Source organism: Hemitrygon akajei, chromosome 31 (genome assembly GCF_048418815.1).
Source record: "Hemitrygon akajei chromosome 31, sHemAka1.3, whole genome shotgun sequence".
Lineage (NCBI taxonomy): Eukaryota > Metazoa > Chordata > Chondrichthyes > Myliobatiformes > Dasyatidae > Hemitrygon > Hemitrygon akajei.
Window position 1 is genome coordinate 25,507,866 of NC_133154.1, and position 26,355 is coordinate 25,534,220.

Below are 26,355 nucleotides of genomic sequence, written 5' to 3' on the forward strand. Positions count from 1 at the left end.
AGTCCAGTACCAGAGGGCATGGTTTGAGAATAAGGGGTAGGTCATTTAGGACAGAGTTAAGGAAAAACTTCTTCTCCCAGAGAGTTGTGGGGGTCTGGAATGCACTGCCTCAGGAGGTAGTGGAGGCCAATTCTCTGGATGCTTTCAAGAAGGAGCTAGATAGGTATCTTATGGATAGGGGAATCAAGGGATATGGGGACAAGGCAGGAACCGGGTATTGATAGTAGATGATCAGCCATGATCTCAAAATGGCGGTGCAGGCTCGAAGGGCCGAATGGTCTACTTCTGCACCTATTGTCTATTGTCTATTGTCTATAAGTTGCAATACAGAGAAGTTGAAATTGAAGTTGCAATACCAATTGCTATGAGTTGCGATAAGAAATAGTCGGCCGGTGGTGTAGTGGTATCAGCACCGGACTTTGAGGCGAGTGGTCCCGGGTTCGAATCCGGGCAGCTCCTTGTACACTTTCCATGAGCTTTGAGCCGGCAACTCAGCCTCATAAAAAAAACAGTCAACTGCTAAAGAGGTGACAAGGTTGCTGCCCAGTGTGTCACAGGGAACAACAAAAATAATAGGAAATAGAAGATAGAGCATAGTAGTAGTAGCCGTCGGTCCCAGGGGATCATGGGTTTGCGCCTCTGGTGGACCGTGTCCTCTCCAGGGCACAACCCCGGGCGGGAAGATTTGAAGAATCCATGCAGCCGGTTCCCCTCTCCACGTCACTGATGTCGTCGCAGAGGCTGCCAGAGTGAAGTTGTAAAGAACATCAAAGTGCCTTAGGGACCCTGGCTCCGATCTCTTCCTCCCAAAGTCTTTCCTGTGGGCGGGTGTGGCCGCAAGGCAGCGGAGGTTTAAAGTCAGAGCTCTCCTTCTCCTAGGCGGGCTGCCATCCAAGGCTGACGAGCCCCACCTGCCGAAGGTTGTTGGAGACACACGCCATTTGGAGCAGTTTACAGGTAGTGGGAACTCACCACCCCCGGCTATGACAAACTTAGGACACAGAATATAGAAAATATTAAATATAAATATGTAGATCATTTACTAAGCAGTTAATAAAGATTACTTAAATAATAAGTAATGCAAAAAGAGAGCAAAAGAGTGAGGTTGTGTTCATGGACCATTCAGAAATCTCATGGTGCAGGGGAAGAAGTTGTTCTTAAAACATGAGTCTTCAGACTTCTGTACTTCCTCCCTCATGGTAGTGCTGAGAAGAGGGCCTGTCCTAGGTGATGTGAGTCCTTAGTGATGGATGCCGCCTTTTTGAGGCATCGCTCCTTGAAGTTGTCCTGGATGCTGGGGAGGGGTTAATGGGAAAGTGGAGGGGATTAAATGGAAACATTGAGTGTGGGTCTTCAGACTTCTGTACTTCCTCCCTGATGGTGGTACTGAGAAGAGGGCCTGTCTTGGATGGCGAGGGTCCTTCATGAAGGGTTCTGCCTTCTAAAGGCGTCGCCTGTTGAAGATGTCTTGGTGGAGGGGAGGGTGGTGCCCATCCATGATGGAGCTGGCCGAGTCTACAATTCATCGCAGCTTTTTTTTCTGATCCTGTGATTTGCTGGCAGTTTGACATTTCACAGGAGGAAACACGAATTAGGTTGAATCCGCCTGTCACATCTCTGGCTTCTGTTTGTTTTTTCACACTGAAGGGTTCAATGTCAACCATCTGGACATCGCCCCACGTTACGCCAGTATCCTGATGGGACTGTCCAATGGGGTTGGGACTCTCTCTGGGATGGTGTGCCCTCTAATTGTGGGAGCCATGACAAAGCATAAGGTAAGGAATTATCAACCGTATCATTCAGGATTGCACCGTTCTCCTGAGGATGGAAAATTAGAATTGGCAACAGCAAGTGGCATTTGGAAATCTCTCAGACATTTTCTCCTGGCAGTTAGGTGCTTAGCACAGGTGAAGGATGGTTCAATGAGTCTATTTACTATCAGAGAATGTATACAATATACAATCTGAAATTCTTACTCTCCACAGACATCCTTGAAACAGGTAAAAAAAAAACCCAAGGGATGAATAACAATCATCTGGACATCAGAGTTTTCCTTCTCCTAGACAGGCTGCCTAGGAGAAGGAAAACCTCTCCTTCTTGGAAAGAAGTTTCTCCTTTCTAAACTTCTCCTTCTTTAGAACCCCAAAGACTCCTACCCCTATCATGCTCAAGCAGGAGCAAAGCGTCAACCCTACCCGCTCCCCCTACCCCCCACTTATTCCATCAAAATGCCTCAGTTCCCACCCCCCCCCCCCCACCACCCACCATGCAAGGAACTGAAAAAGCTCCCACAGAGACCGTGATCAACTGGGGCAGAATGAAAACCGGGTTTGGCCTGCTCTCCGTCGTGGTGTGACGAGCTGTCTGACTGAAGACTGAGGAGCAAGAGACATGAGGAAGGACCGAGATGTTCACCGTGGGTGGTTGAAGATTGGAACTCTGATGCTAAGGTCAACTGAGGTCAAATTGATCTTCCTATGTCAGTAAATGATCAAAGTCAGAGTAAATTCATTATTGAAGTACGTACATGTCACCATATACTACCCTGAGATTCATTTTCTTGCAGGCATTTGCAGGAAAAAAATAAAGAAATGCAGAAGAATTTATATAAAAATAATACTGATAGACCTAACTGGCAAATATCAAGAGGGGTATTTATTTATTTATTGTTATTTATGGAGATAGAGGGTGGAAAAGGCCCTTCCGGCCCTTCGAGTGTGTCACCCAGCAATCCCCCAATTTAATCCTAGTCTAATCACCGGACAATTTACAATGACCAATTAACCTACCAACCGGTACGTCTTTGGACTGTGCAAAGAACCCAGAGGAAACTATGTGGTCATAAGGGAGGACGTACAAACTCCTGTACAGGCAGCAGCAGGAATTGAACCCAGATCACCTGAACTGTAAAGCTTTGTGCTAACCACTATGCTACTGTGCTGGCCTAGGACAAAGTCCAGACAAACGTTGGCCAGTGACAGCCTGTTGAAAGCCGCCAACGTACCATTCCCATGCAGGCACAATTGAACCCAGATTGCTGGCGTTATGCTAACCATTAGGCTATCATGCACCCACACCACAGTCTCTCTGGAGAGACGGAAGCAGGAAGTTCTGATGTATCAGTCCGGAGATGGCAGCACAGTGGCACAGCTCAATCAGGAATTCCCCCTGCTGCCTATGTGGAGTATGCAGGCTCCTCCTTTTGTGGGTTTCCCCCGGTCCTCTGGTTTCCTCCCACATCCCAACGATGAGTGGGTTGGTTAATGAAGACAATACTGGAAACCTAATTGTTCCTCTGGGAGTGAGCACAGACAATGCACCAAAGGGCTTCTAGGTAGAAGGTGAAAGGGCTGACAATACGTGTCCAAGTCAGGGGGGTATCAGACTTGAAAGCAGCAGTCAGTGTCCCTACCTACCTCCTGCCCCAGCCAACTCTCACCACACGGATGGGGAAGTACTTCAGAGGACCTGTCCTGGGCACAGAACACGTTAAGTGCAGTTACGAAGAAAGCATGGCAGTGGCTCTACTTCCTCAAGAGTTTTGTGAAGATTTGGCATGACATCTAAAACTTTATATACAACCATATAACGATTACAGCACAGAAACAGGCCATCTCGGCCCTTCTAGTCCGTGCCGAACACTTACTCTCACCTAGTCCCACCTACCTGCACTCAGCCCATAACCCTCCATTCCTTTCCTGTCCATATACCTATCCAATTTTACTTTAAATGACAATACCGAACCTGCCTCTACCACTTCTACTGGAAGCTTGTTCCACACAGCTACCACTCTCTGAGTAAAACCACACACACAAAATGCTGGTGGAACACAGCAGGCCAGGCAGCATCTATAAGGAGAAGCACTGTCGACGTTTCGGGCCAAGACCCTTCATCAGGACTAAAGTTAGTGTTGTTTGAATTTCCATCTGCATCTGCAGATTTTCTTGTGTTTACTCTCTGAGTAAAGAAGTTCCCCCTCGTGTTACCCCTAAACTTTTGCCCCTAAACTCTCAAATCATATCCTCTTGTTTGAATCTCCCCTACTCTCAATGGAAAAAGCCTATCCACGTCAACTCTATCTAGCCCCCTCATAATTTTAAATACCTCTATCAAGTCCCCCCTCAACCTTCTACACTCCAAAGAATAAAGACCTAACTTGTTCAACCTTTCTCTGTAACTTAGGTGCTGAAACCCAGGTAACATTCTGATAAATCTCCTCTGTACTCTCTCTATTTTGCTGACATCTTTCCTAATAGTTTAACTTTGATAAACTTCTAGTGATGCATAGTGGAGAGTATGTTGACTGGCTACATCACAGCCTGGTATGGAAACACCAATGCCCTTGAATGGAAAATCCTACAAAAAGTAGTGGGTACATCCCAGTCCATCACGGGTAAAGCCCTCCCCACCATTGGGCACATCTACATGAAGCGTTGTCGCAGAAAATCAGCATCCATCATCAGGGACCGCCCCCACCCCACCCCACCACACATAACACGCTCTCTTCTTGCTGCTGCCAGCAGGAAGATGGTACAGGAGCCTCAGGACTCACACTACCAGGTTCAGGAAGTTATTACCATCATCCATCAGACTCTTGAGTCAAAGGGGATAACATCACTCCACTTCACTTGCCCCATCATTGAAATGTTCCCACAGCCTATGGGCTCAGTTTCAAGGACTCCTTATCTCACGTTCTCAATATTTATTGTTATTATTCCGTTCTTTTGTATTTTCACAGTTTGTTGTCTTCTGCACCCTGGTTGAACGCCCAAGTTGTTGCGGTCTTTCATTGATTCTGTTATTCTATTACGGATTTATTGAGTATGCCTGCAAGAAAATGAACTTCACGGTTGTATATGGTGTGTATGTACTTTGATAATAACTTTACTTTGAAACTTTGAGATTTAGAGCAATCGGGGAACATGTCCACCAAGGGCACATTGGAAAGGAAGGTGATGACCCGACCACGACCTGGCCAAATCCCAGTCCACTGAGATTGCCGAAATCAATCAGGTCAGCAGATCAGGAGGTCACACCCGGCCATAGCACCACCAACCAAAGCAACAAGTGCTCATTTCCCCCTCACGTTGGTCAACATACTCCCGTGTTGGGAGGGCTTGGCACAGTGCAAAGTGGGCAGCGGATACACTTTGCAACGCCAGCAACCCAGGTTCGATTCCACCGCTGTCTGTAAGGCCTCTGTACGTTGTTCCCATAACTGGGTGGGTTTCCTCTGGGTGCTCCAGTGTCCTCCCACAGTCCAAAGACGTATGGGTTTGGGTTAGTGAGTTTGTACATTTCACTGTATGTTTCAATGTTTCCAATCACATATAGAAACATATGACAAATAAAGCTTATCTTAAATGTACGGTATGTATATATCACATGTATGTCTATGTGCATAGTTACTGTATGTTTATGCGTGCACAGGTATATGATAAGCTTTATTTGTCATATGTTTCTATATGTGATTGGAAACACTGAAACATACAGTGAAATGCATAGTTTGCATCAACGAACAACACAGTCCAAAGCTGTGTAGCCCACAAGTGCTGCCATGCTTCCAAAGCCAAATCAGCAAGGCCACAACACACTAACCCTAACCCGTACATTTTTGGAACATGGGAGGAAACCAGGGCACTCGGAGAAAACCCACCCAGTCACAGGGAGAAGGTGCAAACTCCTTACAAGCAGCAGAGGAAAATGAATCTTGTTAGAGCAAACACGAGGAAATCTGCAGATGCTGGAAATTCAAACAACACACACACAAAATGCTGGTGGAACACAGCCAGGACGAAGGGTCTCGGCCCGAAACGTCGACAGCACTTCTCGCTATAGATGCTGCCTGGCCTGTTGTGTTCCACCAGCATTTTGTGTGTGTTGTTAAATGAATCTTGTTGATCGCTGGTTGCTGGCTTTGTGAAGTGTTACGCTAACTGGTGTGTGTGTGTGTGTGTGTGTGTGTGTGTGTGTGTGTGTGTGTGTGTGTGTGTGTGTGTGTGTGTGTGTGTGTGTGTGTGTGTGTGTGTGTGTGTGTGTGTGTGTGTGTGTGAGTGTGTGTGTGTGTGTGTGTGTGTGTGTGCAAACAGGGTCAGTGTTGGCACCAGGCACATAATCCCCGAAAAATGTCTGACGGCCACTGTACTCACTTTCTCTCTTTTCCTCCCGCACCCTGACCCCCCGCCCCACTCCCAGACCCGGGAAGAGTGGCAGTACGTCTTCCTGATCGCCTCGCTGGTGCACTACGGGGGCGTCATCTTCTACGGCATCTTTGCTTCGGGTGAGAAGCAAGCCTGGGCCGAGCCCGAGGAGCAGAGCGAGGAGAAGTGCGGCTTCATACACGAGGACGAGCTGGCCAACGAGGTGGACGACGGCCTCCAAGGCTACGGCAGCTACGGGGCGACCGAGACCACCCAGGTCACCAACGGGGGCTGGGCCCGCGACTGGGACAGGAAGGAAGAATTCGTTCAGGAGCAGGGCAGGGACGTGTACATGTACGGCCACGCCCAGGACAGGGACTTACCATGAGCGGAGAGCCGAGGACTGCCACTAAACCAAGCCCGGCCGGGAACCGGCTTAGTGCAGAGGCCAATGTAGAATATCCTGTACATAAAACAACCAACTGTTTAAAGGACAAATTCTCCCTCCAAGGCAAGTGACGCTGAGGGTGTGTGTCGAGCTCAGAGGCTCTGCTTTGTGTGGGGGATGGTGTGAGTAGCCCCTAGTGCACTGGGAGACTGTGAGTGAGACCGTGAGCCCCAGCCCTGTGCCCTGTGTCACTCTCACTCTCATTTTCGGCAGATGGGGGGAGGTGGGAGGGGGACTCATCTTTCACTTCATTTAGCCGAGCTGGCCAATGTCTCCAGTCTGACTGTGCGTGGTGAGGCCTCAGACTCCCTTGTGGATTTCACGCCGTCTGTGTGTTTTACAAGGCTGCGGCTCAGTCACTGAGTAACAAATCCAACACGACGATTAGCTACAACAGGGTCATGAGTCATGGCTACCTCACGGCACAGGCATTGGAGGTTCGGTCCCAACTTATATGTTTGTGGTCGTGAGGCAGTTTTTTAATAAGACGTGTGTGGTCTTCTCAAGTACTCCAGGGGGTAAGGGTCAGTCGAGGGAAAGGAACCAGGACACCACAGGGAACATGGCCCATGAATTGTCCTGAGTGGGATCTATCACACACACACACACACACACACACACACACACACACACACACACACACACACACACACACACACACACACACACACACACACACACACACACACACGAATCAGTGTGGTCTGGGGCAGCAAAGACAGGACCTGGTGCGGGGAGTTTCTCTGTAGCTGGTAGAGCTCTCGTCCCGAAGCTCCAGTGACCTCAGCTCCACCCTGACCTCAGGGGCTGTCTGTTTGCACTTTGTCACGTGACTGTGTGAGTTTCCTCCCAAACGCGTGAATCGGCCGCTATAAATTGTCCCAAATGTTGACTTGAGGGCTACGGTCTGAGGGGGGGAGAGATCGATGGGAATACAGGGGAAAATAGATCTGGTGTGAGGGTCAGCATGTACCGGGAAGGATAAAGAGTGCTGAGCGACTCTGTCAACATGAGAAGGGTGGGGTCATGAGCAGGTGGGCTGGGCAGTGGAGAGGAAGGGTGGATTGTTTGGTAACCCGGGTGGTGGGAGATCAGTGCTGAACCTGCTCTACCCATCCGAGACTGGTCTCTCTACAGCATCCTTTGAAGTGAGGCCGCCTTAAACACACTGGCACACAGTGTGAGGGGCCAGTCGTCCAGCCTACCAGAATCCCTCACCCCCTCCCCTCACCCACCAGACTTCCCACGGCCCAGCAAACTCCCCGTCCACCAAACCCTCCCTACCTGTCCCACCGAAGGCCAACATGCACAGCTCTTCCACCATGTACACTCTCCATCGGTCACTGACTAGAGCCCAGTCTCAGCCCCACAAATGTTCACCCATGGGCCAGGAGGGTCAGGTTGGTCCTCGGGTGGGATGTGGGAACAGATTTGGTCCCACCACTGGGAGTCCCTGGACTAAACTCAGACCTGGGGGTTTAGTTCACCCACGCTGCCCCGCGGTGGCATGTCCGACAAGTCTGGTTCTGGCTGGAAGCCCCGGAGACTGTCCAGTTAAATCTATGATCCCTCTCCTTTCTTCTAGCTTTGGTGCGTGTTTGTACGTGTACAGATGTGTGCGTGTGTGCACATGTGGTGTGAACAGGTGTATCGGTGCGTGTTAGTCATGTGTTTGCACGCGTGATTTGCGTCAAGTCACCTTTTTAGGTTTCATAGTTCCGGGCTGGAACACTGGCCGCTTCATTGGCCACCATGGACCAGCTAGCTCCTTTCTGGACCAATACCTTTCTCCCACACAGCTCCTGTGTGTCATAGTGTGGATGGGCCAATGGGTGACAGACGTCAGAGTGTACAGCACAACCCCTACCTTTGCTCAAATGAGAAACAGAGCATTAAAATTTTTTTAAAAGTCAGATGCTGGAAATCTAAAATCAAAACAGAAAATACCAGAAACACTCCACTGGTCAGGTAGCATCTGTAGTAAGAGAAACAGTCAACGTTTCAGGCCTGGGACACTTCATCTGACCTGCTGAGTGTTCCCAGCATTTTTTGATTTGATCTTGCTCAGCAGAGATCAGTAACTGGACCTGGACCAGATTGCTGAACATGATACAGGCATGCTGCTACTGTATTCTCCAGGTTCTCTAACCCAGCAGGCTCCAAACTCCTGTCCCTGTCCAAAGAATGTTCCTAACCACCTGTCAAACCAAACTCAACTGCCTGTCCCATCAAGACCAACCATCTATCCCACCAAACATCCAACCACCTGTCCCACCAAACCCAATCACCTGTCCCACCAAACACACAATCACCTGTCCCACCAAACCCAATCACCTGTCCCACCAAACCCAATCACCTGTCCCACCAAACACACAATCACCTGTCCCACCAAACCCAATCACCTGTCCCACCAAACGCACAATCACCTGTCCCACCAAACCCAATCACCTGTCCCACCAAACATCCAACCACCTGTCCCACCAAACATCCAACCACCTGTCCCACCAAACCCAATCACCTGCCCCACCAAACCCAATCACCTGTCCCACCAAACCCAATCACCTGTCCCATCAAAACCAGCCACCTGTCCCATCAAACATCCAATCACCTGTCCCACCAAACATCCAATCACCTGTCCCACCAAACCCAATCACCTGCCCCATCAAAACCAGCTACCTGTCCCACCAAACCCAATCATCTATCCCATCAAACCCAATCACCTGTCCCACCAAACCCAATCACCTGTCCCATCAAGACCAACCATCTGTCCCACCAAACCCAATCATCTGTTCCAACAAACATCTGACCACCTGTCTCACCAATCATCGAACCGCACGTCCCACCAAACATCCAAACATCTGTCACATCAAACCCAACAACCTGTCCCATCCACGTGTCCCACCAAACTCAACCACTAGTCCAACTAAACATCAAGCCCCCCATCCCACTAAACTCAACTACCTATCCCACTAAGCATCCAAACCCCTATTCCCAACAAGCTCCTGGTCTCCAGCTGCAGCAGACTTAAACTAGGAAATCACACTGGTGAAATAACACTTCATCACTTCACTAAACACAGTCATCCTGACCAGGTAAAGAGAGCAAAGGGGTTTCTCTTATAAAACCATGTGTTTGATAGTATTAAGAACGTTGAACATGTGTTCATGTTTTAAGGGTGATATGAGATTCACCCAATAACTTCCAGTGTCAGATTGGAGTGGTGTCCCTGGTGATATTGCTGAACCCTACCACCTTTAGGCCTCAAACCCCACTCCCCTGCAATGGGGACTCAGAGTCTGGCATATTTTCAGAGGTTGTTGATCAGCGTACAAAAGGGTGATGGACATCTTTAGCAGTCACTCAGCGTGTGGGGGAAGAGGGAAGTCCTTTGAGATTATTAACAATGTGGAGAGGCTGAGGGACATCTTTACAAGTTGCACGGAGCATGGGGTTGAGGGATGTCTTTAGAAGTTGCTCCAGGTGTGCAGGGCAATTATGAAGAAAATATTCACTGTGGTGCACTCCAGTGAGATGAATCCCGAGACCCCCCTTTGTGGGACGGCCAAGATTTCAGAAGACAGAGGAAGGACACCAGCACTAGGAGCAGGAGCTCAAGAGAATGACTGAATCACAAACACTCCATTGTTACTCTTCCGCAGAGAAGAATCAGCTGACAATGCCATCATGTCAACAAGTGACATCCTCTGGCCTGTGTTAAAGAGGATTGCCACTGTTTTATTTGGGTCACTTCATTAAAGAACATGAAAATAAGGCAGATAAACAGAGAGGCAGACCAAATACAACCTGACTGACTGGAAGGACGAACACCAGAGACAGACTGACCTCTTTCTATTCCCACTGGTAGAGAACGCTGGCTCCCCCCTATCCTCCTCCTCAATGTAGTTCGAGGTGAAGACCTCATTGTACTGTGTAACCAAGTCTCCACCCAAATGATATCTCCCTCCTTCACAAATCCTGAATGCAGCATCTCCCTTGTTGTTCCCCCAATCTTGAAAAAAAATTCAAATAAAAATATCACACAAGGAAACTTTTTAAAAATCAATTTCTTGTTATTATCTCAAATAATAGTCAACAGATTGGCACATCTCAGTGGATTAATGTCACTCATATACAGTGTGCAGTCAAATTCCGCCTCTATAAAGACAATTGCAGATGAAAGGAATGGATCTATTCTCAATGTTCAAAAGTTAATTTATTAACAAAGTACATATATGTCACCATATACAACCCTGAGATTCATTTTCTTGTGGTATACTCAAAAAAACATAGAATAATACCCATAACAAAATCAATGAAAGACAACACCAACTTGGGTGTTCAACCAATGTTCGAACTGTGCAAATACAAAAAGAAAGAAATAACAATAATAAATAAATAAACAATAAATATCAAGAACATGAGATGAAGAGTCCTTGATAGTGAGTCCGCAGTTTGTGGGAGCATTTTAATAACGGGGCGAGTGAAGTTGAGTAAAGTTGTTTCCTTTGGTTCAAGAGCCTGATGGGGGAGGGGTTCCTGAAGCTGGTGGTGTGAGTCCTGAGGCTCCTGTACCTTCTTCCTGGTGGCAGCAGTGAGTAGAGAGTGAGATGTCTGGTGGGGCTCCCTGATGATGGATGTTGCTTTTCAGCGACAGCATTTCCTGTAGATGTGCTCAGTGCTAGGGAGGGCTCAACCCATGATGGACTGGGCCAAATGCACTACATTTGTATGATCTTCCATTCAAGGGCATTGGTTTCCATACCAGGCTGTGATGCAGCCAGTCAGTATACTCCCCACCAAGCGTCAATAGAAGTTTGTTGAAGTTTTAGATGTCATGCTGAATCCACACAAAATCCTAAATAAGTTGATATGCTGCTGTGTTTTCTTTGTGATTGCATAAGGGCTGGGCCCAGGACGGGTCCTCCAAAATAATAACAATGAAGAATTTAAAGTTGCTGACCCTCACCAATGAGGATTGGCTCATTCCCTCTCATTTCCTTCTCCTGATGTCAATAATCAGCATCTTGGTCTTGCTGACATTGAGTAAGAGGTTGCTGTTGTGGCACCGCTCAGCCAGGTTTTCAATCTCCTTCATATATGCAGATCCATCTCGGCGCTTACAACAGCAGTGTCATCAGCAAACTTAAATGTAGCAATGGGGCGGTGCTTAGCCACACAGTCAAGAGTGTAAAACGAGTAGAGCAGGGGGCTGTATTCAAGGTTATTCTCACTCGTTTTCCATGTTCCTTGAGGAGAAGTTTTCCCTGATAGCATGCAGATTATCAGCGTTTCTCCAGGCTGAGGAAATTGACCAGGATGCTGCATAGAATTTGAGGCCGTGTCTTACGAGGATATTTGAACAAGCTAGGGCTTTTCTCATTAGAGTGTAGGAGGGTGAGTGTTGACTTGATAGAGGTGTACAAGATGATAAGAGGCATATGTCAAGTAGACAGACTTTTTCCCAGGGCAGAAATTACTAATCCAAGGGGGCATAGATTTAAGTTGATTGGAAGAAAGTATTGGGGAGACATCAGAGGTAAATATTTAACACAGAGTGGTGGGTGCATGGATCATGGTGCCAGGGTGATGGTGGAGACAGATACATCAGCGACATCTAAGAGGATCTTAGAAAAGTATATGGATGATAGAAAAATGGAGGGTTGTGTGGGAGGGAAGGGTTAGATTGATATTGGATTAGGTTAAAAGGTCGACACAACATCATGGACTGAAGGACCTACATTGTTCTGTAATATTCTATGTTCTATAAACTGGAAGAAAGAGTTAAACTCTCCTTATTTCAGCTCCCTGAGGCCGACAGACTCAGCTCCGGAATTTCCCTGGGCCGTGAATCAATTTGCCCAAGGAATGCTACAAGCGTGCTGGGTCCAGATTTAACCCAGAGCCTCTGGTGCTCAGTGAAAATCCCCAGGCCTCAGAGCAAACTCGGAATAACCATGGTCCAAAGGAGGTCAATTGCCCAGCCTTCCGTTCAGCTGGCTGGAGCCTCTGGATCTCAGTTCAAGATGGCTGCTTTCTCTAGGTCCATGGGATGTATAATGGGGGGGGGGGGGGGTTGTACCAGTGTGTTCACCACCACTAGTCCACCTTCCCGTCAACGCACTGATACTGCATCACCCTCTCCATAGAAAATCCCATCGCAGGGTGAGTGGAAAGGCGTTTGAGCTGCTGAAATTCTTGGTGGGACCAGGACAATGGAAGGGGGAGGGGGTTGGTTGATTGGGATTTGATGCAGGGGGAAAATGTGAGCAGGTCTGGATCTTTGGATGAGAAAGGAGTGTGTAACTGGTAGTTCCATTCAGGAATGGGAATTCCCGGGAATTCTGTACAGGGGAAGGGATCAGGAAGCAGTTGAGGCTTCTTCACTAAATATATTTAAGATACAGTTAGATAGATTTTTATATAGTAGGGGAATTAAGGGTTATGGGCAAAAGGCAGGTAGATGGAGCTGAGTTTACGGACAGATCAGCCATGATCTTATTGAATGGCGGGGCAGGTTCGATGGGCCGGATGGCCTACTCCTGCTCCTATTTCTTATGTTCTTATTTAGGAAGCACTTTCATGCTCTGGAATTTTCGATAAGTAAAGGGAACGGAAAAGTTCTCAATTAATATCGGAACAGAAATGGAGGTTAAATCCATCGGTGTTGTACAGAGGGCAGAATGGAGAGGGCTTTGATCCATGAGAATGTGGTGTAGAAAGGTCAACAGGGTCTGAATTAGCATCTGAATATGTGGACAGGTGACTGGTTGCCCGTCATATCCAATGATGATGCTTACATTTGTGCAGCTTATGATGAGAACTGCATGGAGAAACTTGTGCAGGAGAGTTTTTGAAGTGGGAAAGCCGTAACACTGGGGCAGTCCCACTCCCCCCGACCTCGGGAGTCCAGGTCCAGTGGTACCAGTATTCGTCAGAGCTGGTGTCTCCCCTGTTCGCAGCGGGTGACCGTGACTCGCTCCGCGCCTCGCCACGCCCTTCGCCCTCCAAGAAATCTCGCAGAACCACTTTCCTGGCCTCTGGGTCTCACTTGCCCAGTCCGGTGAGGCTGACTCCGCATGCTAGGACTGGCATGTCTCTGTTTCTCTGGGGTGCCACCCTCACCTACTTTTGGCCCGCCTGTCGAGGTGGTGTACCGGGGTGTGGCCGCTGTCACAGGCAAACAGCTACTTGGAGCCACAGGTGAGAGCCGAGTGTCCGGTGGGGACCAAAAGTGAGTGAGAAATGACCCGACCAGCCCCTTCACCAGAGGTGCGACCCCTCCCTGGACACTCTATAAACTCAACGTGGTGAGGTTTAAGCTTCAGAAAATTATGTTCCTTGGGGAGACTTGACTACAAAGCCCTTACCTTCACTAATTATGACTGCATTGGAGTCCTACCACCACCTGAGTCTTCCTCAGTGTGACCGGGGAGTGGTGGGCGGGTACGAGGAAAGACACACACACACACACACACACACCAAGTCTCTGCAGGGCTGCTTATAAAAAGATTTAGGATGACTCGGACAAATAAATAATTCAATCATCCTGTCCTGGGAGAAGATGCTTTAATATCATTTTCACGTATTACAGCCCCGAAGTCGATGCACGCAATAAATTTTGATGAGCTTCTCTTTATTCTCTGCTGATGGAGGACGGAGATTGAAACAGGGGTGTTGATCCCAAGAGCTCCATAGAGCCGGTGATTACATCCACAATTGATGTCACGGAACAACCCACGTCCATATGATTTATTGATCTGATCCTGAGACGGCCCGTGTACAAAGCTGTTGCAATACCACCAGTCTCCTTGGAATTCTCTGCAAGGAGCGTCAGGGATCTGCTTGGAGTTCAAAGTTTACACCTTCAGAATGAAGGTTCCCTTCACAGGACCTCTCCAACCCGCGCCGAGCAACCTCACCAACTATTCTTTATTGCAATGTTTATTTAATTTAGTCATGATAGAAATGCACGTCTTCGCTTTTCATTTGAAGAGGGCAAAAGAGAGAGCAGATTAATTTCTGTGGGGAGTGTGAGGGAGCTGGATAAACGTCAGTGGGGAGACAGACAGTGACACGGGGAGCTGGGGGAGAGGGGCCACTGACGAATGGTGTGAGAAGCTGGATAAACGTCAGTGGGATACAATCAGTGACAGGGGGAGCTGGGGGAGAGGGGTCACTGACGAATGGTGTGAGAAGCTGGTTAAACGTCAGTGGCGATACAGTCAGTTACACGGGGAGCTGGGGGAGAGGGGCCACTGACGAATGGTGTGAGAAGCTGGATAAACGTCAGTGGGGATACAGTCAGTGACACGGGGAGCTGGGGGAGAGGGGTCACTGACGAATGGTGTGAGAAGCTGGATAAACATCAGTGGGGATACAGTCAGTGACAGGGGGAGCTGGGGGAGAGGGGTCACTGACGAATGGTGTGAGAAGCTGGATAAACGTCAGTGGGGATACAGTCAGTGACACGGGGAGCTGGGGGAGAGGGGTCACTGACGAATGGTGTGAGAAGCTGGATAAACGTCAGTGGGGATACAGTCATTGACACGGGGAGCTGGGGAGAGGGGTCACTGACGAATGGTGTGAGAAGCTGGATAAACGTCAGTGGGGATACAGTCAGTGACACGGGGAGCTGGGGAGAGGGGTCACTGACGAATGCTGTGAGAAGCTGGATAAACGTCAGTGGCGATACAGTCAGTGACACGGGGAGCTGGGGGAGAGGGGTCACTGACGAATGGTGTGAGAAGCTGGATAAACATCAGTGGGGATACAATCAGTGACACGGGGAGCTGGGGGAGAGGGGTCACTGACGAATGGTGTGAGAAGCTGGATAAACGTCAGTGGGGATACAGTCAGTGACACGGGGAGCTGGGGGAGAGGGGTCACTGACGAATGGTGTGAGAAGCTGGATAAACATCAGTGGGGATACAGTCAGTGACACGGGGAGCTGGGGGAGAGGGGTCACTGACGAATGGCGTGAGAAGCTGGATAAACGTCAGTGGAGATACAGTCAGTGACACGGGGAGCTGGGGGAGAGGTGTCACTGACGAATGGCGTGAGAAGCTGGATAAACGTCAGTGGGGATACAGTCAGTGACACGGGGAGCTGGGGGAGAGGGGCCACTGACGAATGGTGTGAGGGAGCTGGATAAACGTCAGTGGGGATACAGTCAGTGACACGGGGAGCTGGGGAGAGGGGTCACTGATGAATGGTGTGAGAAGCTGGATAAACGTCAGTGGGGATACAGACAGTGACACAGGGAGCTGGGGGAGAGGGGTCACTGACGAATGGTGTGAGAAGCTGCATAAACGTTCATGGGGTTATACTCAGCGACACGGGGAGCTGGGGGAGAGGGGTCACTGACGAATGGTGTGAGGGAGCTGGATAAACGTCAGTGGGGATACAGTCAGTGACACGGGGAGCTGGGGAGAGGGGTCACTGACGAATGGTGTGAGAAGCTGGATAAACGTCAGTGGGGATACAGTCAGTGACACGGGGATCTGGGGGAGAGGGGTCACTGACGAATGGTGTGAGAAGCTGGATAAACGTCAGTGGGGATACAGTCAGTGACACGGGGAGCTGGGGAGAGGGGTCACTGATGAATGGAGTGAGAAGCTGGATAAACGTCAGTGGGGAGACAGACAGTGACACGGGGAGCTGGGGAGAGGGGTCACTGACGAATGGTGTGAGGGAGCTGGATAAACGTTCATGGGGTTATAGTCAGCGACACGGGGAGCTGGGGGAGAGGGGTCACTGACGAATGGTGTGAGAAGCTGGATAAACGTCAGTGGGGATACAGTCAGTGACACAGGGAGCTGGGGGAGAGAGGTCACTGATGAATGGTGTGAGAAGCTGGATAAACGTCAATGGGGATACAGTCAATGACAGGGGGAGCTGGGGAGAGAGGTCACTGACGAATGATGTGAGAAGCTGGATAAACGTCAGTGGGGATACAGTCAATGACAGGGGGAGCTGGGGAGAGGGGTCACTGACGAATGGTGTGAGAAGCTGGATAAACGTCAGTGGGGATACAGTCAGTGACACGGGGAGCTGGGGAGAGGGGCCACTGACGAATGGTGTGAGAAGCTGGATAAACGTCAGTGGGGATACAGTCAATGACAGGGGGAGCTGGGGAGAGAGGTCACTGACGAATGGTGTGAGAAGCTGGATAAACGTCAGTGGGGATACAGTCAGTGACACGGGGAGCTGGGGGAGAGGGGTCACTGACGAATGATGTGAGAAGCTGGATAAACGTCAGTGGGGATACAGTCAATGACAGGGGGAGCTGGGGAGAGAGGTCACTGACGAATGGTGTGAGAAGCTGGATAAACGTCAGTGGGGATACAGTCAGTGACACGGGGTGCTGGGGGAGAGGGGTCACTGACGAATGGTGTGAGAAGCTGGATAAAAGTCAGTGGGGAGACAGTCAGTGACTCAGGGAGCTGGGGGAGAGGGGTCACTGACGAATGGTGTGAGAAGCTGGATAAACGTCAGTGGGGATACAGTCAATGACAGGGGGAGCTGGGGAGAGGGGTCACTGACGAATGGTGTGAGGGAGCTGGATAAACGTCAGTGGGGATACAGTCAATGACAGGGGGAGCTGGGGGAGAGGGGTCACTGACGAATGGTGTGAGAAGCTGCATAAACGTCAGTGGGGAGACAGACAGTGACACGGGGAGATGGGGAGAGGGGTCACTGACGAATGGTGTGAGAAGCTGGATAAACGTCAGTGGGGATACAGTCAGTGACACAGGGAGCTGGGGGAGAGGGGTCACTGACGAATGGTGTGAGGGAGCTGGATAAACGTTCATTGGGTTATAGTCAGCGACACGGGGAGCTGGGGGAGAGGGGTCACTGACGAATGGTGTGAGAAGCTGCATAAACGTTCATGGGGTTATAGTCAGCGACACGGGGAGCTGGGGGAGAGGGGTCACTGACGAATGGTGTGAGAAGCTGCATAAACGTTCATGGGGTTATAGTCAGCGACACGGGGAGCTGGGGGAGAGGGGTCACTGACGAATGGAGTGAGAAGCTGGATAAACGTCAGTGGGGATACAGTCAGTGACACGGGGAGCTGGGGAGAGGGGTCACTGACGAATGGTGTGAGAAGCTGCATAAACGTCAGTGGGGAGACAGACAGTGACACGGGGAGCTGGGGAGAGGGGTCACTGATGAATGGTGTGAGAAGTTGGATAAACGTCAGTGGGGATACAGTCAGTGACACGGGGAGCTGGGGGAGAGGGGTCACTGACGAATGATGTGAGAAGCTGGATAAACGTCAGTGGGGATACAGTCAGTGACACGGGGAGCTGGGGAGAGGGGTCACTGACGAATGGTGTGAGAAGCTGGATAAACGTCAGTGGGGATACAGTCAGTGACACGGGGAGCTGGGGGAGAGGGGTCACTGACGAATGGTGTGAGAAGCTGGATAAACGTCAGTGGGGTTACAGTCAGCGACACGGGGAGCTGGGGGAGAGGGGTCACTGACGAATGGTGTGAGGGAGCTGGATAAACGTCAGTGGGGATACAGTCAGTGACATGGGGAGCTGGGGGAGAGGGGTCACTGACGAATGGTGTGAGAAGCTGGATAAACGTCAGTGGGGATACAGTCAGTGACATGGGGAGCTGGGGGAGAGGGGTCACTGATGAATGGTGTGAGAAGCTGGATAAACGTCAGTGGGGATACAGTCATTGACACGGGGTGCTGGGGGTGAGGGGTCACTGACGAATGGTGTGAGAAGCTGGATAAACGTCAGTGGGGGTACAGTCAGTGGCACGGGGAGCTGGGGGAGAGGGGTCACTGACGAATGGCGTGAGAAGCTGGATAAACGTCAGTGGGGTTACATTCAGCGACACGGGGAGCTGGGGGAGAGGGGTCACTGACGAATGGCGTGAGAAGCTGGATAAACGTCAGTGGGGATACAGTCAGTGACACGGGGAGCTGGGGAGAGGGGTCACTGACGAATGGTGTGAGGGAGCTGGATAAACATCAGTGGGGTTACAGTCAGTGACACGGGGAGCTGGGGAGAGGGGTCACTGACGAATGGTGTGAGAAGCTGGATAAACGTCAGTGGGGATACAGTCAGTGACACGGGGAGCTGGGGAGAGGGGTCACTGATGAATGGCGTGAGAAGCTGGATAAACGTCAGTGGGGTTACAGTCAGTGACACGGGGAGCTGAGGGAGAGGGGTCACTGACGAATGGTGTGAGAAGCTGGATAAACGTCAGTGGGGATACAGTCAGTGACACGGGGAGCTGGGGGAGAGGGGTCACTGACGAATGGTGTGAGGGAGCTGGATAAACGTCAGTGGGGGTACAGTCAGTGACACGGGGAGCTGGGGAGAGGGGTCACTGACGAATGGTGTGAGGGAGCTGGATAAACGTTCATGGGGTTATAGTCAGCGACACGGGGAGCTGGGGGAGAGGGGTCACTGACGAATGGTGTGAGAAGCTGGATAAACGTCAGTGGGGATACAGTCAGTGACACAGGGAGCTGGGGGAGAGAGGTCACTGATGAATGGTGTGAGAAGCTGGATAAACGTCAATGGGGATACAGTCAATGACAGGGGGAGCTGGGGAGAGAGGTCACTGACGAATGATGTGAGAAGCTGGATAAACGTCAGTGGGGATACAGTCAGTGACACAGGGAGCTGGGGGAGAGAGGTCACTGATGAATGGTGTGAGAAGCTGGATAAACGTCAGTGGGGATACAGTCAATGACAGGGGGAGCTGGGGAGAGGGGTCACTGACGAATGGTGTGAGAAGCTGGATAAACGTCAGTGGGGATACAGTCAGTGACACGGGGAGCTGGGGGAGAGGGGTCACTGACGAATGGCGTGAGATGCTGGATAAACGTCAGAGGGGATACAGTCATTGACACGGGGAGCTGGGGGAGAGGGGTAACTGACGAATGGTGTGAGAAGCTGGATAAACGTCAGTGGGGATACAGTCAGTGACACGGGGAGCTGGGGGAGAGGGGTCACTGACGAATGATGTGAGAAGCTGGATAAACGTCAGTGGGGATACAGTCAATGACAGGGGGAGCTGGGGAGAGAGGTCACTGACGAATGGTGTGAGAAGCTGGATAAACGTCAGTGGGGATACAGTCAGTGACACGGGGTGCTGGGGGAGAGGGGTCACTGACGAATGGTGTGAGAAGCTGGATAAAAGTCAGTGGGGAGACAGTCAGTGACTCAGGGAGCTGGGGGAGAGGGGTCACTGACGAATGGTGTGAGAAGCTGGATAAACGTCAGTGGGGAGACAGACAGTGACACGGGGAGCTGGGGAGAGGGGTCACTGACGAATGGTGTGAGGGAGCTGGATAAACGTCAGTGGGATACAGTCAGTGACACGGGGAGCTGGGGGAGAGGGGTCACTGACAAATGGTGTGAGGGAGCTGGATAAACGTTCATGGGGTTATAGTCAGCAACACGGGGAGCTGGGGGAGAGGGGTCACTGACGAATGGTGTGAGAAGCTGGATAAACGTCAGTGGGGATACAGTCAGTGACACAGGGAGCTGGGGGAGAGGGGTCACTGACGAATGGTGTGAGGGAGCTGGATAAACGTTCATGGGGTTATAGTCAGCGACACGGGGAGCTGGGGGAGAGGGGTCACTGACGAATGGTGTGAGAAGCTGCATAAACGTTCATGGGGTTATAGTCAGCGACACGGGGAGCTGGGGGAGAGGGGTCACTGACGAATGGTGTGAGAAGCTGGATAAACGTCAGTGGGGATACAGTCAGTGACACGGGGAGCTGGGGAGAGGGGTCACTGACGAATGGTGTGAGAAGCTGGATAAACGTCAGTGGGGATACAGTCAGTGACACGGGGAGCTGGGGAGAGGGGTCACTGACGAATGGAGTGAGAAGCTGGATAAACGTCAGTGGGGATACAGTCAGTGACACGGGGAGCTGGGGAGATGGGGTCACTGACGAATGGTGTGAGAAGCTGCATAAACGTCAGTGGGGAGACAGACAGTGACACGGGGAGCTGGGGAGAGGGGTCACTGATGAATGGTGTGAGAAGTTGGATAAACGTCAGTGGGGATACAGTCAGTGACACGGGGAGCTGGGGGAGAGGGGTCACTGACGAATGGTGTGAGAAGCTGGATAAACGTCAGTGGGGATACAGTCAGTGACACGGGGAGCTGGGGAGAGGGGTCACTGACGAATGATGTGAGAAGCTGGATAAACGTCAGTGGGGATACAGTCAGTGACACGGGGAGCTGGGGAGAGGGGTCACTGACGAATGGTGTGAGAAGCTGGATAAACGTCAGTGGGGATACAGTCAGTGACACGGGGAGCTGGGGAGAGGGGTCACTGACGAATGGTGTGAGAAGCTGGATAAACGTCAGTGGGGATACAGTCAGTGACACGGGGAGCTGGGGGAGAGGGGTCACTGACGAATGGTGTGAGAAGCTGGATAAACGTCAGTGGGGTTACAGTCAGCGACACGGGGAGCTGGGGGAGAGGGGTCACTGACGAATGGTGTGAGGGAGCTGAATAAACGTCAGTGGGGATACAGTCAGTGACATGGGGAGCTGGGGGAGAGGGGTCACTGACGAATGGTGTGAGAAGCTGGATAAACGTCAGTGGGGATACAGTCAGTGACATGGGGAGCTGGGGGAGAGGGGTCACTGATGAATGGTGTGAGAAGCTGGATAAACGTCAGTGGGGATACAGTCAGTGACACGGGGAGCTGGGGAGAGGGGTCACTGATGAATGGCGTGAGAATCTGGATAAACGTCAGTGGGGTTAAAGTCAGTGACACGGGGAGCTGAGGGAGAGGGGTCACTGACGAATGGTGTGAGAAGCTGGATAAACGTCAGTGGGGATACAGTCAGTGACACGGGGAGCTGGGGAGAGGGGTCACTGACGAATGGTGTGAGGGAGCTGGATAAACGTCAGTGGGGATACAGTCAGTGACACGGGGAGCTGGGGAGAGGGGTCACTGACGAATGGTGTGAGAAGCTGGATAAACGTCAGTGGGGATACAGTCAGTGACACGGGGAGCTGAGGGAGAGGGTTCACTGACGAATGGTGTGAGAAGCTGGATAAACGTCAGTGGGGATACAGTCAGTGACACGGGGAGCTGGGGAGAGGGGTCACTGACGAATGGTGTGAGAAGCTGGATAAACGTCAGTGGGGATACAGTCAGTGACACGTGGAGCTGGGGAGAGGGGTCACTGACGAATGGTGTGAGAAGCTGGATAAACGTCAGTGGGGTTACAGTCAGCGACACGGGGAGCTGGGGAGAGGGGTCTTACTAAGGGACAGCATGAGAGCTGCATGGGCAGATGGACGGGTAACTAAATGAGCAGATATATTTGCCTGTATACAAAACAGTGCATCTGATCATCGTGGGTTAATAGGGAGTAAAATGAAGAAAAGGATAAAGGAAGGAACCCCGGGCAACAGATACTGGGGTGGGTAAATATTTGACACTCCCTCCTCACATTGTCTCCAGTGCTATCTCATCATTACTCCAGTTAACCGTGGAAAGGTAAATTCCTATTACAGTTCCCCTAGCATGATCGGCAGACCCTGATAAGAGTTCATGTTCTTTTATTTTTCTCTGGAAGTTTAAAGCAGACTGCTTTGCTGTCTTCTACATGAAACGTTTGCAGCACATGCCAGAATGAAATAGAAACATAGTCCAGGAGTCGGATAAACCAGGATCTCATCAGATTGAGCAGATGACAGATTGCAGAAAACTACAAACTAAATCCTCTAATCCTGGGCTCAGGGGATGCGAGGAGGAGGCAGCTCCCAATCTGGAGTTGTTGAAATGCAATATCACCGTGCACTAGATATAAATTATGGAGGAGGCTGAACTCGTGCTGATGCATTTTTCACAGTAATGAAAGAGAAAGCCAACAGATTTCTAACAACCACCCCGGAATTGTGGTAGATCTTCCGGAATTTAGGTCAATCTCCAGGACACCGTTCTGGGCGACAGCTGGAGAACGAAACGCGAGGGGGCGGGTGTGAAATTTCTGTTTTTTTTTCCCCACACACATGTTACTTGTTTTAAAAATTATCTAAGAGATAGAAGTGAATTGATGTGGGCCCAACGTGTATTCGGTGGCGTAACCAATGGATGATTCTCTCGGCTATTGTTAGTGTGATAGTGAGAAAGCGAGATTTGTTTCATCAAGATTCAAGATCGTTTTTATTTGTCATTCATCAGTGCACAAGTGTAAAGGAGAATAAAATGATTGTTACTCCGATCTCTCATATAAAAAAACACAATAGCACATAAGATTAGCTTATATATATATAGCCTAATCGTGTACATACCATTAATTTATATACATAAACTGATCATATGCACATTAAGAGAAAATCTGCAGATGCTGGAAATCCGAACGCCCGAAAATGTCGACTGCTTACTCTTTTCTGTTGATGCTGCCCGGTCTGCTGAGTTCCGCCAGCATTTTGTGTGCGTTGCAGGTACGTTAAGCGCCTCCACGTCTCCCTGCATGAGGTGACTCTGACTGGAAGTGATAAAGTCGTGGTGGGGGGTTAGTGGTTAGTGGGCAGAGGTGTTGATCAGCCAGGCTTGGGGGAAGTAACTGTTTTTGTTTTGAGTCTGGTGGTCCTGGCGTGGATGCTGCCTGACCGGCGTGGGACGAGCAGTCCACGAGCAAGGTGGGTGGGATCCGTGCTGGCCTTCGTCCGACACCTTTCTGTATATATGTCCTTGATGGTGGGTGGGCTGGTGCTGGTGATGCATTGGGCAGTTTTAAGTGTCCGTTGTAGAGGCCACACTCCCCACCCCCAATTGTCCATCGGAGTGCAGTGTCTGGGCCACGCCCTGATGCAGCTTGTTAGGATGCTCTCCATTACACAAATGAGGAAGGTCATGAGCCTTAGTGTGCACAGGCCAGCTCTCTTCAGGGAAAAGAGGCATTGGAGAGCTTCCTTGATTGTGCAGGATGTGATCGGGGATTATGAGAGGTTGTGGAGATGTGCACTCCCAGGAGTTTGAGGGACTGTGGAGGACGTGATCTGGGATTATGAGAGGTTGTGGAGATGTGCACTCCCAGGAGTTTGAGGGACTGTGGAGGACGTGATCTGGGATTATGAGAGGTTGTGGAGATGTACACTCCCAGGAGTTTGAGGGACTGTGGAGGACGTGATCGGGGATTATGAGAGGTTGTGGAGATGTACACTCCCAGGAGTTTGAGGGACTGTGGAGGACGTGATCGGGGATTATGAGAGGTTGTGGAGATGTGCACTCCCAGGAGTTTGAGGGACTGTGGAGGACGTGATCTGGGACTATGAGAGGTTGTGTAGATGTGCACTCCCAGGAGTTTGAGGGACTGTGGAGGACGTGATCTGGGATTATGAGAGGTTGTGTAGATGTGCACTCCCAGGAGTTTGAGGGACTGTGGAGGACGTGATCTGGGATTATGAGAGGTTGTGGAGATGTGCACTCCCAGGAGTTTGAGGGACTGTGGAGGACGTGATCTGGGACTATGAGAGGTTGTGTAGATGTGCACTCCCAGGAGTTTGAGGGACTGTGGAGGGCATGATCTGGGACTATGAGAGGTTGTGTAGATGTGCACTCCCAGGAGTTTGAGGGACTGTGGAGGACGTGATCTGGGACTATGAGAGGTTGTGTAGATGTGCACTCCCAGGAGTTTGAGGGACTGTGGAGGACGTGATCTGGGATTATGAGAGGTTGTGGAGATGTGCACTCCCAGGAGTTTGAGGGACTGTGGAGGACGTGATCTGGGATTATGAGAGGTTGTGTAGATGTGCACTCCCAGGAGTTTGAGGGACTGTGGAGGACGTGATCTGGGATTATGAGAGGTTGTGGAGATGTGCACTCCCAGGAGTTTGAGGGACTGTGGAGGACGTGATCTGGGATTATGAGAGGTTGTGGAGATGTGCACTCCCAGGAGTTTGAGGGACTGTGGAGGGCATGATCTGGGATTATGAGAGGTTGTGGAGATGTGCACTCCCAGGAGTTTGAGGGACTGTGGAGGATGTGATCGGGGACTATGAGAGGTTGTGTAGATGTGCACTCCCAGGAGTTTGAGGGACTGTGGAGGGCATGATCTGGGACTATGAGAGGTTGTGTAGATGTGCACTCCCAGGAGTTTGAGGGACTGTGGAGGACGTGATCTGGGACTATGAGAGGTTGTGGAGATGTGCACTCCCAGGAGTTTGAGGGACTGTGGAGGACGTGATCTGGGACTATGAGAGGTTGTGGAGATGTGCACTCCCAGGAGTTTGAGGGACTGTGGAGGGCGTGATCTGGGACTATGAGAGGTTGTGGAGATGTGCACTCCCAGGAGTTTGAGGGACTGTGGAGGACGTGATCTGGGATTATGAGAGGTTGTGGAGATGTGCACTCCCAGGAGTTTGAGGGACTGTGGAGGATGTGATCGGGGACTATGAGAGGTTGTGGAGATGTGCACTCCCAGGAGTTTGAGGGACTGTGGAGGATGTGATCTGGGATTATGAGAGGTTGTGGAGATGTGCACTCCCAGGAGTTTGAGGGACTGTGGAGGATGTGATCTGGGATTATGAGAGGTTGTGGAGATGTGCACTCCCAGGAGTTTGAGGGACTGTGGAGGACGTGATCTGGGATTATGAGAGGTTGTGGAGATGTGCACTCCCAGGAGTTTGAGGGACTGTGGAGGATGTGATCTGGGATTATGAGAGGTTGTGGAGATAGATACTTTACTGATCCCAAAGGAAATTGCAGAGTCACAGTAGCATTACAAGTGTGCAGGTAATATAAATATTAGAAGAAAGTAGGAAAGAATTTTAAAAAGTTACCTTAAAAATAAGATGTACAAGATTTACAAGTCAAAGATTACAAGATTTACAAGTTCACACTGATAAGATGGTAATGCAAGAATTACCATAATATTATACAGTAATGGGTGCTTATTCACACAGTCAAGATAAAAAGTAATGGTAGTATTGCACAGAGTGCGATAGCAGGGTGTGGTAAACAGAGCTTAAGCAGAGGTTAATAACAGTCTAACAGGAGGGGGTCATCGCTTCCCCGGCTATAGGTTGACTCATTATAGAGCCTAATGGCCGAGGGTAAGAATGACCTCATTTAGCGCCCTTTGGGGCAGTGCAGTTACCTTAGTTTATTACTGAAAGTGCTCCTCTGTTCCGCCAGGGTGGCATGCATAAATTAAATAAGTAGTAGAGAAGGAGAGCAAGGATGATGAGGTAGGAGATCATGAACACAAGAGATCATGTAGACGCTGGGAATCCGGAGCAACAAATACAAAATGCTGGAGGAGCTCAGGAGGTCGGTAAGCGTCTAAGGAGAGGGGAAAGTAGAAGAATGGGATTCAGAGGGATAATAAATCAGCTATGATGGGATGGCGGAGCAGGCCCGATGGGCCAAATGGCCTTATTCTGCTCCTCCGTCTTAAGGTCTAGACCAGGGGTGTCAAACTCATTTTAGGTCACGGGCCGGATTGAGCAAAATGCAGCTTCATGCGGGCCGGATCAGTCGGACGCGTGCGAACGCAGCTTTCGTTGCCTCCGTTTTTTCAGCCTGCTCTCATGTGTCTCAGTTTCTGCTATAACTACAAAGTGTTTCACTTTACAAATTCCGTTTCTTATGAAGAAGACTGCCGAATAAACACTAAAAACCCTGAAAACCTGGTACCTGAATAAACTCAGCATTAGCCATATCATACGCCATAGGCGCTTCGATTACTGGGGCCAGCTTTAATAGTAATTAGATATTATCTCGCGGGCCAAAGATAATTCCACCGCGGGCCTTGA

General features: G+C 50.3%; 1 protein-coding gene across 1 annotated transcript in view; it reads left to right on the plus strand.

Annotated features, from left to right (window-relative positions):
• LOC140719342 (vesicular glutamate transporter 1) overlaps nt 1-10,636 on the plus strand; it is a 125,309-nt gene extending 114,673 nt beyond the window's left edge. Inside the window, exons 11-12 of the mRNA XM_073033914.1 lie at nt 1,648-1,775; nt 6,196-10,636. Of these exons, the coding sequence (XP_072890015.1) occupies nt 1,648-1,775; nt 6,196-6,528 (461 nt within the window). The 3' untranslated portion in view covers nt 6,529-10,636. The remainder of the gene's footprint in view (nt 1-1,647; nt 1,776-6,195) is intronic.
• The last annotated feature ends 15,719 nt before the right edge of the window (nt 10,637-26,355 follow it).